We start from the raw sequence: 18,216 nt of genomic DNA, 5'->3' as shown, positions 1-18,216 counted from the left end.
GAAAAGGTTGGTAATCATGGCACTATACCGATCACCATTGACTGTAACGTTTTGGCCATCATCGTTTTCGAAGAAGTACGGACCAATGATTCCACTAGCCCATAAAGCGCACCAAACAGTCAGTTTTTCTGGATGTAACGGTGTTTCGACATACACTTGAGGATTAGCTTCACTCCAAATGCGGCAGTTTTGTTTGTTGACGTAGCCATTCAACCAGAAGTGCGCTTCATCGCTAAACAAAATAAAATGGACGTAGTGCGCGATACGTGAACCATTATTTTCGAAATAAAATTGCACTATTTGCAAGCGTTGTTCAGGCGTGAGTCTATTTATGATGAATTGCCAAACCAAACTAAGAATAAATCATTTGACAGCTGTCAAATCGCTCGCCATCTTGAACAGTAATGCCAACTTAAAGTTATATATCTCGAAAAAAAAACACCCGTTATAACCTCCTGGTAAAATTCAATTCTTCAAACCTTTCATGTCCAATTCATTACCATTTGAGTTCTATCGATCGTCGAGCCCGAAGTTGAAACAATCCAATCCCGTTGAAAGTAGGAGTGCACCTCAAAAAAAAAAAAAAAAACAGCTCCTCCCCACGGAAATTATGCACGGCAGGGATGGAAGATCTCCGACGGAACGTTTCATTTCCGGAATAATTCATGCCGATATCGAGACATCCCCAACACCGGCAGAATGTCACTCGGTTCAATTCAATTTCCACGGTTTAAGAGGGAAAGTTAAATTCGACGCAGAGAGAGAGAGAGATTCATCTCCTCGGAGTTATCCTTCGACGGAGTTGTGAAGAATTCCGGACGTATCCAAGGAATGTTGTTGTCCTGAACGAATAGACGAAAATAACGAAGAACTTCATTTCCAATGAAATCAGAGGTATTTAGCTCAACATTTCCTGTTGATGCTGAATGAAACACATCAGTTCAGGTGTATTGTTAAACACGTCGTTCTGGAAAGTTACGTAATAAAGGAGCTTGCTAGAGGCAGTTCTGAACTGTTCGAAGACTACTGATAGTTCGTTCAACAAAATATCCAGGCAATTGTGTACCTCTTTATCTCAACAGATTCGGAGATATCTGGAACTTATTTTGTTTCATCTGGATTATTTTTCTTGCAAGGGTATTTGGAGCATTTAGAAAAATTTTGACGTGAACATTTATTGACACAACAATAGTGGGAGGAACATCAGTTTGCATTACTGCAGCAGAACAAGGTCTGAGTATACTATTTGCTTACAAGTCTGGAGAATATTACAAGCACAGTGACAAGTTTTCTTGCTGATCAGATTCGAGACAGTTCAACTGACGTTCTGACTGCAACTTTAAATGTTGTCATCCTTAGTTTTAGATTTAGATTCAAGAAGGTTTCATTGTACCGCGACCTTATGGTTTATTGTACCCCCCAGCAGAGATATTCTCGCCAATACGAGATCTACAGCCTTCCAGTTCCAGAGTTCTAGTGAACTCCAGTATCTGGGATGTCTACAAGCAGGTTACATCTACAAGTTTCTTGTCCAAAGCAGATTTTGCGTGGCTAGTAATGGCGAGGCATTCAATTACCAGGTGATCCGAAGTTTTTATCACTTCCTCCTCACAGAATCTGAACTCGTCGTTTTCTGCTAGACCCAATCTCATGACCTGTAAGGAATCCAGTGAGGAGGTGTAGTATATTCTTACTAAGATCTAGATACTTCTCAGATCTTACAGTGCCAAAGTTTCGAAGAAACTTTTTGGAATTTTCCAACCCAGAAAGTTTCTTCCGAAATCTTTCTTTTTCGACTTTTTCCTTGACCTGAAACTCTTTCTGTAGGTACATTTGTTTAAACCACAGAAATTTTCCGGGCCAATGAAAGAAGTTTGTGCTCCTTTTTTGGCAAGTATGTTGTCCTCTTCGTTTCCTTCAATTCCCGAGTGATCAGGAACCCAGACTAAGAAGACCTTGTTATTCTTGTCTATTTCATTGAGTTTCCTAATACCACCTTAGAATCGATGATATCTGCTGCTTTGATTGCAGCCTGACTGGCATGATGTATCACTATATCACATTTCTGATAATTTTTGTTGGGTTAATTTCTACACATTTTTCTATTACAAGTATCTCTGCCTGAAAGATACTTAGACAGTATTTGGTGTCAGTCCCGAATACTCCAGCGTCAGTCCTGTCGTGATTTTAGAACTATCTGGGTACCATTTAATGGTATTCTTTTTAAGAGCTGGGATTGTATACAGCCTTCCCTACTTTTATATCCACTTGATATCGTGGTGAAGGTTTTCTCGATGCTAACATTCTTTATCATCTCTGTCGTTCTTACTTTAAAAGCCTTAGAACCAAAAACACTGACATAACGATTCAACCCAAACTGGATTTGAAAGACCTTCATCGTTTCTGAAGACATTCTAAGCAACAAAGCTCCTGTCTTTCGTAACCACTGCATGGTGACTACTGAAAACGGTATTGTTCGTCCACCCCCTCCACTCAGTTTGGAGCTACTATACTCAGCCCTACTCTGTATCATCCTATTCGTCAAACAAAGTCCCGAAATAATTCATCAGCGATAAGACAGTTTCGTTATTCCCATTATCAATCTTCGCCCTCCGAAGAAAATGGAAAATATTTGCCATTGGCCCCCGGTTCGAAATGACGCTCTCTCTCATTTCAATTTATAACGGAGAGATAATTAGGGCAGACAGTGAATAAATTGGTGTAACGTGAATCTAGACTTCCATGAATTAATTTACACGCACACCGGAATATTATTATGATAGATTAGTGTGCTTCGGCACAAAAGGCAATATGGAAGGAGATACCGCTGTGACTGAATTGCCGAGATTGGTTGCGAACATTCGCGCGAAACACAAACCAGCCATCGGTTATTCGGTTCGCTAACCCAAAAACCGGATGATGTATTGCGAGGTTTCGGTATCCGAGTAATGTCGCGCTGAAGACCCGATACCTACTGAAATTGATACCGAACGTTTCCATCGGCGGATGGATGTGGTTGAAGATATCCCTCTGCTGGTCTGACGGATACTCTGGGTAACGACCTGTGTATTATATCTGATGTCACGACCCGCACTAACGTATGACCTTAAATTGAGGTCACGTGTTCGTGTCCTGTGAACTGGACACGAATTTCTGACACCGGAGTTACTTCAAGCTTTTTCACTGTTGCCGTTTCTAAAGGGTGTTTTTTTAGAGCTGTAGAACTTTAAATTGCAATAAAACAACGATGAATTATTCGATTGACATGAATTTTATTTATCCGCAAGATAATCTTGTGGCATTACATTTTAAATATGATTTCTGGCATATGACCGCCACGGCTGGCTCGGATGTAGTCCAATCTGGACGTCCAATTTTCGATGACTTTTTCCAATATTTGTGGCCGTATATCGGCAATAACACGGGGAATGTAGTCTTCGAAATCGTCAAGGGTTTGTGGCTTATCCGCATAGACCAATGACTTTACATAGCCCCACAGAAAGTAGTCTAGCGATGTTATATCACAAGATCTTGAAGGCCAATTCACAGGTCCAAAACGTGAAATTAGGCGGTCATCAAACGTGTCTTTCAATAAATCGATTGTGGCACGAGCTGTGTGACATGTTGCGACGTCTTGTAGGAACCACTGCTCCTGGACATCATGGTTTTTCAATTCAGGAATGAAAAAATTAGTAATCATGGCTCTATACCGATCACCATTGACTGTAACGTTCTGGCCATCATCGTTTTTGAAGAAGTACGGACCAATGATTCCACCAGCCCATAAAGCGCACCAAACAGTCAGTTTTTCTGGATGTAACGGTGTTTCGACATACACTTGAAGATAAGCTTCACTCCAAATGCGGCAGTTTTGTTTGTTGAGGTAGCCATTCAACCAGAAGTGCGCTTCTTCGCTAAACAAAATAAAATGGACGTAGTGCGCGATACGTATTCCGCACAGAACCATTATTTTCAAAATAAAATTGCACTATTTGCAAAGCATTGTTCAAGCGTGAATCTATTCATGATAAATTGCCAAACCAAACTGAGAATAAATCACTTGACAGCTGTTAAATCGGTCGCCATCTTGAACAGTAATGCCAACTTAAAGTTATATACCTCGAAAAAAAACACCCGTTAGTAAAAAGCACAATCGAATACTATCGAGAACAATCCCAAGAACTTTTAAGGTTCGAAAACCGAAATCATGCATAGGGTGTTTCCAAATTAGAGGTACAAAAGTAAATTAAAGATTTCTCGAATTATTTGAAGAGTTTTCTGTAGGGTGTTGTGGAGTAGGTATAGACGTGAAATATACAGTGCAAAAAAGTGTAAGTTTTTCATTCAAAGAAAACCCATAATATCGCTGCATATTACGAAAAAATGACGAATCCCTGCTTCTCATAAATTCCGGACAACAAATAGGTAAAACCTCCCCCTCCCCAAATTCATCTTTTCTTCCATATAACCCTATATGGCTCTCGGCTATAGCATCACCTCTCTCGAGTTTGGGACGAATATATATGATCTCTATCACGTCCTATGTAAATAAGCGACTTTAGGAAAACGGTTTATTTAGGGAAATTCGAAGCAGCTGAAACGACGGAAAATTTCGCTTACTGGAATGTTATCAGAGAGGATAAGTCGAATTGGAGATTTCGCCATATGAAATTCGATGAGAAGCGGAATAACACGCAAAAGGAAAAATGGATAACCATTTTGTGCAGTTTTATGAATTTACCAGATGTTAAATACAGGGTGTTTCTGAATTGGAGGTACGAAAGAAAATGGCAGATTCCTCGGATTACATTAAGAAGAAAACTCCTATAAACATGGACCTGTAAACGCTCTGTTTCGAGATATAGGGTGTTAAAGTTTGTTTTTTTTTTTCAAGTTTTTTCTTCTCTCATAGCACCTTCGCTTCACAAGTTATTCAACTTATATTTGGCATAGGTATTCCAATTTGAAGTTGTCATCATATGATGTGTTAATTTTGAATAAAAATTTACAGGGTGATTTTTTTTTGGTACAGTTTTTGCTTCCTTACTCCAGACCTTTTTCAGTGGACCACTGGGGTTTAGAAAATGTAAGAAGATAATTTGTTTCAGTACTACTCGAAAAAAACCGTATGCGGGCTCATGTTTAAAAAACTTTTTTCTTCAAATTATCCAAGGAATCTCTCTCATTTTCCTTTGTACCTCCAATTTTGTATCACCCTGTATCTATTGACTATTGGATTTTCATAATGATAAAACTGATGAACATAGTCCTCTTTTGAATACAAAAATATACTCCGACAACTGGATAGTGCAGTATTTAAGTTCGATATACAGGGTGGGACAAAATCTTGTTATACATCTTGGGTTGAGTTTTTTCTTTCTCTCATTAAATCAGGGATAAACTAACTGAGTAATCAACTCATGGAACACAATATATTTCGTATCAAAAATAATAATTTCCGGAATTTCTAATAAGGGACTTAATACAGCGAAATTAAAAAAAAAACTAAATCTTCTTTATTGTAAAGTTGAGCTGTTTGTTCTCTTCTCATCAACTTGTTATACAGCTCGTAGCGGTTCAGATTCGAGGAGAAGACACGACAATAATTAAAAAAGATCTCCGCATCTCGAAATAATGTTTACAATCAACAAGACACGTGTATTGTTAATTATGATGGACCAAGGAGGAAAGAAATTCTGTACGAGCGTTGCGGTTTTAGCTACGTTTTTCATTACGCTACTTACAGTTAGACTGCTGAGCGTTTGGAATGTTTGACTAGCTCTATTTTCTATTCATTAAATTCCTCGCTTGTTGCAACTGTTCCAACTGCTGTTATTTTCTTTTGGGATAAATTCAATTAAAATTCCATTCTTTCGAAAAATAATTGTGTCGAAATGAGCGACACACAGGAACGAACTAAAATAATTCATCAAGAAATAATGAGATTTGAGTGCAGAAGTATAATTAGGAAAATATTTACATGACGTAGAAACAGAAACAGATCCGAAATAAAAATTTGAACGATATTCTGAATAAAGGTGTGTTTTATTTACGTTTATTTTTAGAACCAAAAAAATCTATATCCCTTTAGTTTTCTCGTTTGGGTGTATACTATCTTTCTCAATAAATTCTCCAGTGTAATTTCATTTTGATTCTGTACGGAAATCGAATTTTTCAATTATTTTGAAAAAAAACCTTCGTAACAAGCCAATTGAAAAGTCTCCGGTCTACCATAGTAAAACACATTTTTTGAAAAAAATCGATTTTATTATTCAACATAGTAGCCTTCGAGGGCGATACAGCGATTATAGCGATCTTCCAACTTTTCGATACCATTTTTCTAGTACGATTTGTCTTTCGCCTAAAAATAGGCATCAGTTTCGGTGGTTACTTCTTCATTGGCGCTAAATTTCTTTCCAGCGAGCATTCTTTGAGGTCTGAGAACAGGAAATATTCGCTGGGGGCCAGATCTGGTGAATACGATGGATGCAGAAGCAATTCGAAGCCCAATTCATGCAATTTTGCCATTGTTTTCATTGATTTGTGACACGGCGCATTGTCTTGATGAAACAGCACCTTTTTTTTCAAATGGGGCCGTTTTTTAACGATTTGATTCTTTAAACGATCCAATAACGCTATATAATAATGGCTATTGATGGTCCAGCCCTTTTGAAGGTAATCAATGAATATTATACCTTGCACATCCCAGAATACTGATGCCATAACCTTGCCAGCTGACTGTTGTGTTTTTACTCGCTTTGGATTGGGTTCATCTTGTACAGTCCACTCAGCTGACTGTCGATTGGACTCCGGAGCCATGTTTCATCCATTGTCACATATCGACGCAAAAATTCAGGTCTATTGCACTTAAGCAGCTTTAAACACTGCTCAGAATCATGAACACGTTGTTGCTTTTTATCGATTGTGAGCTCACGCGGCACCCATTTTGCACCCAGCTTTCTCATGTACAAAATATTCGTGAATGATATGATGTACACGTTCAGATGATATCTTCACAATGTCTGCTATCTCGATCAACTTAACTTCACGGTCATTCAAAATTATTTTGTGAACTTTTTTGATTTTTTCGTGTCGGTGACAGCCACTTTTGGGCGTCCACTGCGTTCGCCGATTTCGGTGCTTATTTCACAACGTTTAAACTTAGCATACCAATCAATGATGGTTGATTTTCCTGGTGCAGACCCCAAAAACTTTTCATCAAGCCAAGATTTTGCTTCAACTGCATTGTTCCCCTTCAAAAAGCAATAATTTATCAGCACACGAAAATCTTTCTTTTTTCAAATAACAAAAGTAGCTACACTCCCAACGCAATATCTCCCAAACTAATGGTAGGACTGCTGTCAAAATTTCACACGTATCGTTTGAAGGCTGGTACTAACTAAAAATCGCATGGATTCAATACTAGCACCGCCTTCTGTGCATCAGACCGGTGACTTTTCAATTGGCCTAATATGGCAGTTCAATCAAATAAAACTATACTTTTTTGTGGAAAAAATCAGTGAGTATATTCTGAACTGCCATGCGAAGGTTTCTTTCAAGAATCGACCTAGTGATTTCAGCACAAAATGAAAATAAATCTGCACCGAGAACTTAGTGAGAAAGGCAGTATACACCCTTAAGCCAAGTTCACTTTTACGTTTTTCGAATTCTCTCTGGTTGCGATTAATAAGTAAAAGGAAATAAAGTGTTCAAAAGGCGAAAGTTATACAGCCGGGTGTTCCTTAGAGTAAAGATATTCATTGTTCGGTATAAAATAGAAGATTTATAAGACGTTAAAAGCACCGCTATATACTTCCCGGAGCCTTCTTGATCTCGTGTTTTATCGAACGCTCGGCCGCTGTAGAGCACCACTACTCGAATAATTCGTCACTCGGAGAGAGAGCCAAACTCTTATCCCATACACAGGCGTCCCTTTGTGTGATACCATTGAGGGATACATACGTTCTGTATAAATCAATTCCGAGGGGCTATATCAACCCCAAAGCGAATCGCTATTGGACGATTTGGGGGGAGGTTTGGAGGGAGGATGAAATTCGTGCACCTGTTTTGGAATTCAGATGCCGCCTCTCTATCTTTCTCGCTCGCTTTTGCATTCAACCGTTGAATAGACCGTGGAATTGATTACTACGCCACTTTTTTTTTGTATTCATATCGAAGAAGCTTAAAAGCTTAACGTATTCTTATTAAAATGAAATTCGATAAGGTTTTTTCTACGATTTTTCACTTTTCGAAGAATTTGTGGCACATTGTAATTGTTGTGAGAATTTCAATGTATACAGGATGTTCCTTAATTGGAGGACAAAAGAAAATGAGGGATTTCTTGTATGATGATGTTTGGGAAAAAAAAACCTTTAAATTTGTGTAATTATTTACCCAATCATCAGCGAAGAATAAAAAAGGATTTGATGAACTGGTATAATCATCACAAAATATAGGACTAGAAGAAACAGCCTTTATCAAGAAAGCAAACGCTTTATTTTCCTGGTACAAGGTGTTTCAATAAAATTGCTAACACTCTGTATTTATAATTTTCGACTCTTCAACACTGTTCAACCATAATCTATTGTTCCTTCAAAATTGGCTTCAGTAGTTTCAAAAACATTTGATATTAACCAGGATTTTTTAGTTAAACAAAGTAAGACTCATGAAATCCGAAGTTTAAACACTCTGGCGGAATCTTCCTGGTTTTGCTCATTTCGAAAAGTTTCTTTGGAACTGCGAAGTCTAAGAAGTATCTAGATCTTAACGAGAATATCTTACATTCTGCAGATTATTTGGGGGTGAGGAAAATACTCCGGGTCACCTGGTGACGGAGTGCCTCGCAATCGCTAGCCAACTCAAAAATGCTCTGGAAAAAAGACTTGTAGAAGTGTAACCTCCTTGAAGTCATCCCAGATTTTACATGAACATTTGTCCGTGAAAAAATATTATCGTGTTGAATCCCTTATAATTTGACAATAGCTCAAAAAGAGGCTCGTGTCAATTGGTTCAAAGAAATACTCAAAAAAGTTAATAACGATGCTTCGAAAGACATTTATAAGATCGTGACTGATGACGAATCTTGGATAAATGCATAAGAACCCAAAACTAAACAGCTGTCAACCATATGGATCTTTCAATATGAATCAAACCCAAAGAAAGTTGTTTATACTGGAATCACTTCGAAGAAATTGTCACATGTTTTTTCGCAATAACCGGACATGTGGCTACTGTAGCATTAGAGCAACGTAGATCAATCAATTCTGAGTGATACTGACCATTTGTTTACCTGTATTGTTTGTGTCGAATAGAAAATAAAAATCGAGCAGATGAATCATCCTTCACCATGGCAACGCAGGCTCTCGCACATCGGCTCGAACAAGTGAATTTCCGAGTGGTCAAAACATCGTATTGATGGGTCATCCGCAGTATACCTAATCCTAATTTAGCACCCAATTATTGCTTCTTGTTCCCTCACACAAAGAATAAATTGCATGGCGAGCGTTTTTATTGAAAAACGCTTGCCACGCAATTGGTATTCCTCTTCTGGTATTGACCAGAATAGTTGATGCTTTCAAAATTCATGTTTTGGAGATACCTGATTCGGAGTGGAGAAATTGTTTCGAAAACTGGTTTAAACGTATGAAAACGTGTATTAATCTTCATGGAGAACATTTTGAGAAACAATAAAGTCTCCAAATGTTTTCCTACCTATAGATAATAAATGGATTTGTTATACTTCGGAAATACTTAAAATTTCGTCTTCATTTTCTTATTAATTGAGAAATCGAACACTCGATCATTATTAAAGAAAAGTTCAAGTCAATCTCTAATTTTAATCATCTCTTCTTGTTCTGGATGGGATGATGAGCATTTGGAACGTCCTCATTATAACATTTTTCTACAGTTCCGTCTCATTTGTTGGACGATAAATTATTTCAAGAAATGGAAAACTCAATTCGTGTTGAATTCCTCGAACTTCCAATATCGAACATCAGTTTCGATTAATCCTTCATTATCTTATTCTACGAATTAGAAAATTGAGACATTTCTGATATCTTCACGAAAAGAGCACTCGATATCTATATAATGAAAGGTTATTACTTCATGGATGAAATAGTTTCTTGGTATCAGATGAAGTTAATCTAAATGATTGTTCTTCACAGAAAACTTTCGTTGATGATACTTAGAAATGTGCGTCATACTGAGAATTGACTTATCATTTAGAAAGTATTGCTTTCTATATTTCGGGAATATATAGAAAAATACTTTGTAGATATAAATTAAGAAGCTTCGTGCGTTTGACCCAATGTTCAAAACAATTTTTTCACTCCGAATCTGGTAGCTCCTAAACATACAATTTGAAGGCAGCTACTGTCCCTTCACCAGAAGGTTGAAAAACGCTAGCCACGCAATTTATTCTTTGCGTGAGGGAACAAGAAGAAATAATTGGGTGCTAAATCAGGATTATACTGCGGATGACCCATCAATTCGACGTTTCGACCACTCGGAAATTCACTCATTTGAGCCGAAGTGTGAGAGCTAGCTTTGTCATGATGAAGGATGATTTATCTGCGTGCTTTTTATTTCTGTATTTCTGCAAACATTTCTGGTGAAAAAATGGTCGTATATAACTCAGAATTGTCTGGTCTACGTTGATCTAATGCTACAGTAGCCATATGTCCGGTTATTGAGAAGAAAAATGTGACAATTTCCTTCGAAGTGATTCCGGTACAAGCAACTTTCCTTGGATTTGGTTCATATTAAAAGATCCATATGGTTGACAGCTGTTTAGTTTTGGGTTCATATGCATTTATCCAAGATTCGTCACCAGTCACGATCTTATAAACGTCTTTCGAAGCATCGCTATTAACTTTTTTTTAGTATTTCTTTGAACCAATTGACACGAGCCTCTTTATGAACTATTGTCAAATTATAAGGGATTCAACGCGATAATATCTTTTCACGGTCAAATGTTCATGTAAAATCTGGAATGGCTTCAAGGAGGTTACACTTCTACAAGTCTTTTTTCCAAAGCATTTTTGAGTTGGCTAGCGATTGCGAGGCACTCCGTCACCAGGTGACCCGGAGTATTTTCCTCCCCCACAAATAATCTGCAGAATGTAGGATATTCTCGTTAAGATCTAGATACTTCTTAGACTTCGCAGTTCCAAAGAAACTTTTCGAAATGAGCAAAACCAGGAAGATTCCGTCAGAGTGTTTATACTTCAGATTTCATGAGTCTTAGTTTGTTTAACTAAAAAAACCTGGTTAATATCAAATGTTTTTGAAACTTCTGAAGCCAATTTCGAAAGAACAATAGATTATGGTTAAACAATATTGGAGAGTCGAAAATTATAACTAGAGAGTGTTGATGATTCTATTGCATTTCGTTTGCAGATCTTTCGTATGTTACTCCATGATGGTAACGTCGCTTTGGGCATTTAGTCATCATACATAGTTGCCAATTGCCGAAATATAAAAGGCAACTTTAGTTTTATTCTACAAGTCTAAGACTTGGGTTCTTCAATTCTATTTATCATCTAGCCAAGTCTGAGATATCTTTTCCTTGTCTTCTCCTCCTAGCCTAACTAATAACGCTATTGTCTGATAATGAAAACCGAATTTCAACCGCCCCCATATCATAGCCAATTAACTCTAGCCGACTCCAGAAGGCACACAGCCCCAAAACAAACAGTGGCGTACGCGTTATCTTGCGTGCGGTCGGCAAAGTCGCAACAAGAACGTTACTTCCAGTTGTTTACTCACCAGATTTGGAATTGACGAAAACGAGGAGCGGAGAGGAAGCCAGCGGTCTGACGCCCTCCCAAGACTCGTCCTGTATAGAATGCAGAGCAGTGGGTGGCACCACGCTCACTCTGGCCGGCCCCAGGGGACAAGCAGCGGGTAGGGCTGGTCTGCATTGCGTGTGGACAGTTGCCCGGCACCAAAGACATCTCCAGTCTTGTAGCCTGCAATTGGGGAGACGTTTAACATGATGGTTATCGACTAGGTGAAGATATTATTGGGTTGTGGCGGGATTTAGGGTCTTTGTGAAGGTGAGGGACATTTTTGGGTTAGATAAGATCAGTTTTATCTACGTTACGAGTATTTCCATTTGCTTCAAACGATGTTTGGACAAACACTTTGTCATTTTCGTAAACTGAAGACGATTAATTTCATTCGACATGTTATGCCAGTAGGAATTCAGATACACCTAGCAATTAGGAAATCCCTAGGTGTATGTCGACGCAATATCTAAAGTTTTGTCGCAATACTTGATTTTGAAAGATTCTTTATAACGGACATTAGAGCCATCGAAGTGGATTTCACATTTCTCAAATTAACAAAATATCATTTGTATAGTTCAAAATCAGAGGGAACTCAAATTCTGGCGATGCATTCTTCGGAGTCTAAACTCCACTGTCTAGCAAGCAGAAACCCTTTCTGTCTGTATGTAAGCCCGAGAGTGTCTTGAAAAAGAATCTCAAAGTGGCGCATATTTATATCACAAAGAGCTTCTGACTATTGTGGGATTGTTGACGATGCTGTTTCAGTACGAATACCATCTGTACTGCAGCCTAAAAAGTACACCTTTGGAGAAATTTGGCAACACAGTGAAAACTCTTTGCTAACTCAAAAGTGTCGTGCCATAATCATAACAACAGGGGGGTTGTTAGAAAAATAACAGTTCGAAAAATTATTGATTAGAAATTGTTTCTAAAAATAACGGTTCTTAAGAATAACAGTTTCAACAATAACGGTTTGAAAAAAAACGGTCCAAACAATAAATCGAAAATTACAGTTCGAAAAATCATTGATCAGAAATTGAAGTTTCTAAAAATAACGGTTCTTTAGAATAACAGTTTCAACAATAACGGTTTGAAAAAGTAACGGTCCAAAAAATAACTTGAAAATAACAGTTTGAAAAATAACAGTTCTAAAAATAACGGTTCGAAAGCTAACAGTAAAAATAACAGTTTTGAAAATTATCGGGGAACCCTTTGAAATAGTACCCTCTTTATTAGAAACCCCTATATAATATTCATATGAGGCTAGAGTTTTGATTATCAATATTAACGGACTTTCCCCAAGGAAAGTAGCCATAACCCCTGAAACTTTCGGGTCGGGCCAATCTCTAAGGATTCCTACGGTGAAAGCCTCATAAAATGTTCAATCCATCTTTTCCCCATTACAAGACGGGTCAATATATGAGTTGAGTGTGCAATATGTGAATAGCCACGAAATCTCAGCTCGGCAGTGCTGCCACTTCAAGGCAATTCTCTTTCTAATCGATTCTGGGAGAGAAAAAAATCCACGTTGGAATAGACTCCTTTAAGGATAAGGAATCCAAGAAACGTGATTTATTTTCGACGGTTATTCATTTTCGTTTATTTTTCAATGTTAAAAGCCTTGGGGGGGAACTCACGAGAAAAACGTACTCTGAATTTTTCAATTAAAATGTAAATGTGGATGCGAGTGGAATATAAAAAATACTGCATATTTCACGCAGTGCTAAATTTTTTACTACAATTCACGGAATATTTCAAATATAAGTGAGAGACACTAGAAACATTTTTTTTTTTTCGAAATTTTACGTGTTTAGCTCAATTTGGGAATAAATTCAATCCACTTATGGTTTCGACCTGATACGAGTCATTCTTATTCGAGTTTAAATTCCCTTCATATTTCAATTATTAAACTGGCTATCGGAAATCGATAAAGCAATCTACTAACCGATGAATTTCTACCTGAAAATTGCGGCTTTAATATCGTATAAATTTACCCGCAGCTTTGTACCCGTGGACTTGGTTATCGGATGAATACATATCTTCTTTATATTAGCTAGAAATGACCAACCCTGCTTATATTGAAATATAAATTGTGGTCGGAACGATAGATTAATATGGAGGATGAAAATTTCGAAACTATATATACAGGGTGTTCCACCATTGATGTGGCGTGTGATTTGAAAATTTTGTGGCTTAACCATAATAGAGTGTCGCGTCAACGGTGCAACACTCTGTATAAATCCTGTCAAAAAAGGCCCGATTATTGATCATTTAAAAAATTGTCTTGAAGAAATTGGTCGGAATTTTTGTAAAATTTTAGTTACACAATTGTCCTTTTTACTGATATGTCATTTTCAAAATATCAGAAAAAATACTATCATCATATTATGTATTTTTGAGCAATTTATGCCAGACTGTTTTTTTTTTCACCTTTCAAATCAGATCATCGAAAGAAAACTAACCAAAACACAATTTTCTGAACAAACTTTTCCAGTATTTGAACCTAATATTTAACCAATGAACGTTTAAATCACTCTTCACAAGTATAAACTTCTGCTAATGGTTAGTAAACAATGCTCACTCCACAGAGTTTGAACTGTTATTTGAACAAATTACAACAGTCATCCCAAACTTGGAAATTTGGAGCATTTCCCTAATACAACCAATATAATATCTCCCGGGAATAAGAAGCCATTATCATTATTTGGTAAATGTCTAGAGAATAACTCAGAATGGGATGAAATTATCGTTGAGGCTTTGTTAAAATGGGGTTAAAAGCACCAGAGTATTGAGTTCATGCATTCATATAAAGGGTAGTTCTGTCAACGAATCGACGAAAAATTTCCACAATCCCTTGAATAGATTTTCTAGTTCTTTCTAAAATACCTCTCATGAATAGATCAACTAGTGCTTTCTAAACCTTTGCAATGAGAAGTTTCATTTTTGATAGCCCGCTATCTGAAAACCTGCCATTTTTTAAGCTGTCATTTTTCGACATTTATCGTTGGTGAGAATGGAACGATACACGCTTCAAGAGTAAAATTGAGAAAATTCAATACAAAAATGGTGAAAATTCTGAAGTCTTTTGGGTCATTGTGAAGCAACTTTTCGGCCAGTTTTGGTGAAACAGACTGAAAAATTTGAGCTCAAAATATATGCGTTTTTTCATATCAAGAAGAAACCTTTTATTGGAAAACTTTTTGTATGTCGAAGTTGTTAGAAGTATAAGTAAGGAGTGTTTTTTTTAGAGCTATAGAACATTAAATTGCATTAAAACAACGATGGATTATTCGATTGACATGAATTTTATTTATCCGCAAGATAATCTTGTGACATTATATTTTAAATATGATTTCTGGCATATGACCGCCACGGCTGGCTTGGATGTAGTCCAATCTGGACGTCCAATTTTCGATGACTTTTTCCAACATTTTGGCCGTATATCAGCAATAACACGCCGAATGTTGTCTTCCAAATGGTCAAGGGTTTGTGGCTTATCCGCATAGACCAATGACTTTACATAGCCCCACAGAAAGTAGTCTAGCGGTGTTGAATCACAAGATCTTGGAGGCCAATTCACAGGTCCAAAACGTCAAATTAGGCGGTCACCAAACGTGTCTTTCAATAAATCGATTGTGGCACGAGCTGTGTGACATGTTGCGCCGTCTTGTTGGTACCACAGCTCCTGGACATCATGGTTGTTCAATTCAGGAATGAAAAAGTTAGTAATCATGGCTCTTTACCGATCACCATTGACTGTAACGTTCTGGCCATCATCGTTTTTGAAGAAGTACGAACCAATGATTCCACCAGTCCATAAAGCGCACCAAACAGTCAGTTTTTCTGGATGTAACGATGTTTCGACATACACTTGAGGATTAGCTTCACTCCAAATGCGGCAGTTTTGTTTGTTGACGTAGCCATTCAACCCGAAGTGCGCTTCATCGCTAAACAAAATTAAATGGACGTAGTGTGCGATACGTATTCCGCACAGAACCATTATTTTCGAAATAAATTGCACTATTTGCAAGCGTTGTTCAGGCGTGAATCTATTCATGATGAATTGCCAAACCAAGCTGAGAATAAATCACTTGACAGCTGTTAAATCGGTAGCCATCTTGAACAGAAATGTCAACTTAAAGTTATATACCTCGAAGAAAACACCCTTTAGAAGTATCAATGTCATCATTTTTTTCAGAAATGAATGTTTATGTAAGGAAAGAAAACAACTTTTCGTTCTCTAGAACTCATGGGTCATAGAAAATGTGCTATCATCGTAAAAAAAAATTTTATCGTGGCAATACCCCACTTCGTACGTATTTTTTTCGAATAGAATAGACGATTTTCATAGCTGTCCATATTCTCAAACAAAATCGTCGATGAAAGGAGTGCTGGCATCTCAAGTATTCTCCTGAAAGAGGGCCAATCACCTGCCAACCCCGACCAAAGGAATTAAACAGGAAAGAGCCTTCGTAGCACGAGGTTGACTGGCACTTGACCCACTTTTTTTATTACTCAATATCGATTACCCACCACACATTTCTGGGAAATCATAGTTTATCTTTTTTTTTTTCCCACAACCTGGAACGGTACCTGTTCCATCAATCATTTCAAATGAAATACGTCAGAATCGAAGATTAGTTGTTTTTTGCGTACATTTCTCAGGAATAAAAATTCCTTTTATAGTAGATAATAGTAATTTTACTGATTAAATGGAATGATACGATAGTAATGGGTTTTCCAATAGCGATTATTTGAAAGTATTTACAAATTACCTATCACAATCAAAATTCCTAAAAGTTGTTGAAGCCCGTATATTTTCATTATTAAATGACATAACCTACTGAACATGAATACACACTGTTGATTTAATTGAAAAGGACGAAATATTTATTTATAATTTGGACACAGATTGAAATTTTTGGAACATCCTGCTCAAAGAGCTATGAACATGATTTTTTAAAAAGTTTATTTATTGAAGCCGTTTGATATGTTGACACAAAATTCCAATCGAATGCGACAAATAATTCGGTAGTGGCTATTAATTATATTTGTGACAATTACCGTCGATTAGCGAAAATATTCATTTGTCCCGTGTAGTAGATTATTCAATTATCTTGAGTTAATTGAACTGGCCAGCACTTGATGAAAATCCATAATCGAACTGATGGGAATCGAATTAACAAGATTTTCATCAAAATTGGATCCCCAACCACAACACGTGTTCCGGTATTATAATAGAATCCTCAGGTGACAAGGGTCAAATTGACTTGTGAAAAGAAAAATTAATTTTTCATCTATTGAAAATTAGACTATTAAACGGTAAAGATGAAAAGAAGAAATGTACTGATTGTACACGAAACTTCTTCGATCCAAACAGCATTTGAATAAGTTTCTTTGAATCACGTAATCGAATACTTTTCTGGAACCACAATATCAAAAATAAAAAGAAAAATATTACCTTAGAACTGATCCACACGTCTTATCACATATTTGACATTTGGCAGAAACTGGCAGGTTGCCTTCTATCCACTGGTGAGGCATGGTAAGGTTCTGAAAGGAAAGTTTCTCAAAAAACATTCACTAAAATTAACTTCATACAATCTATATAAGAAAAATGTGCCAGGGCAGTTCAAAAGTCCAGGCCCTAACTTTATGAAGTGATAGTCCCAGTTGAAAAGAGAAGTTTTTTCAAGTAAAAATCTTCCTATTTCGAATCTCTTTGGAGATACAGGCTGTTGTAAAGGGTGTTTTTTTTAGAGCTATAGAACTTTAAATTGCAATAAAACAACGATGGATTATTCGATTGACATAAATTTTATTTATCCGCAAGATAATCTTGTGGCATTACATTTTAAATATGATTTTTGGCATATGACCGCCACGGCTGGCTCGGATGTAGTCCAATCTGGACGTCCAATTTTCGATGACTTTTTCCAACATTTGTGGCCGTATATCGGCAATAACACGGCGAATTTTGTCTTCCAAATGGTCAAGGGTTTGTGGCTTATCCGCATAGACCAATGACTTTACATAGCTCCACACAAAGTAGTCTAGCGGTGTTAAATCACAAGATCTTGGAGGCCAATTCACAGGTCCAAAACGTGAAATTAGGCGGTCACCAAACGTGTCTTTCAATAAATCGATAGTGGCACGAGCTGTGTGACATGTTGCGCCGTCTTGTTGGAACCACAGCTCCTGGACATCATGGTTGTTCAATTCAGGAATGAAAAAGTTAGTAATCATGGCTCTATACCGATCAAAATTGACTGTAACGTTCTGGCCATCATCGTTTTTGAAGAAGTACGGACCAATGATTCCACCAGCCCATAAAGCACCAGTCAGTTTTTCTGGATGTAACGGTGTTTCGACATACACTTGAGGATTAGCTTCACTCCAAATGCGGCAGTTTTGTTTGTTGACG

The 18,216-nt window shown here is 37.3% G+C and overlaps 1 protein-coding gene across 6 annotated transcripts in view; it reads right to left on the bottom strand.

Annotated features, from left to right (window-relative positions):
• Positions 1-18,216, bottom strand: part of LOC123678788 (diacylglycerol kinase eta) — an 85,859-nt gene that overhangs the window by 11,942 nt on the left and 55,701 nt on the right. For all 6 annotated transcript variants that reach the window (XM_045616010.1, XM_045616005.1, XM_045616006.1 and 3 more), the window contains 2 exons: positions 17,254-17,345; positions 11,770-11,972 (listed from right to left, as the gene is read on the bottom strand). In XM_045616010.1, coding sequence (XP_045471966.1) covers positions 11,770-11,972; positions 17,254-17,345 — 295 coding nt within the window. The remainder of the gene's footprint in view (positions 1-11,769; positions 11,973-17,253; positions 17,346-18,216) is intronic.

This window comes from Harmonia axyridis, chromosome 4 (genome assembly GCF_914767665.1).
Source record: "Harmonia axyridis chromosome 4, icHarAxyr1.1, whole genome shotgun sequence".
NCBI lineage: Eukaryota > Metazoa > Arthropoda > Insecta > Coleoptera > Coccinellidae > Harmonia > Harmonia axyridis.
Note: the sequence above shows the minus strand (reverse complement) of the source record. Positions and strands in the feature narration are given on the sequence as shown.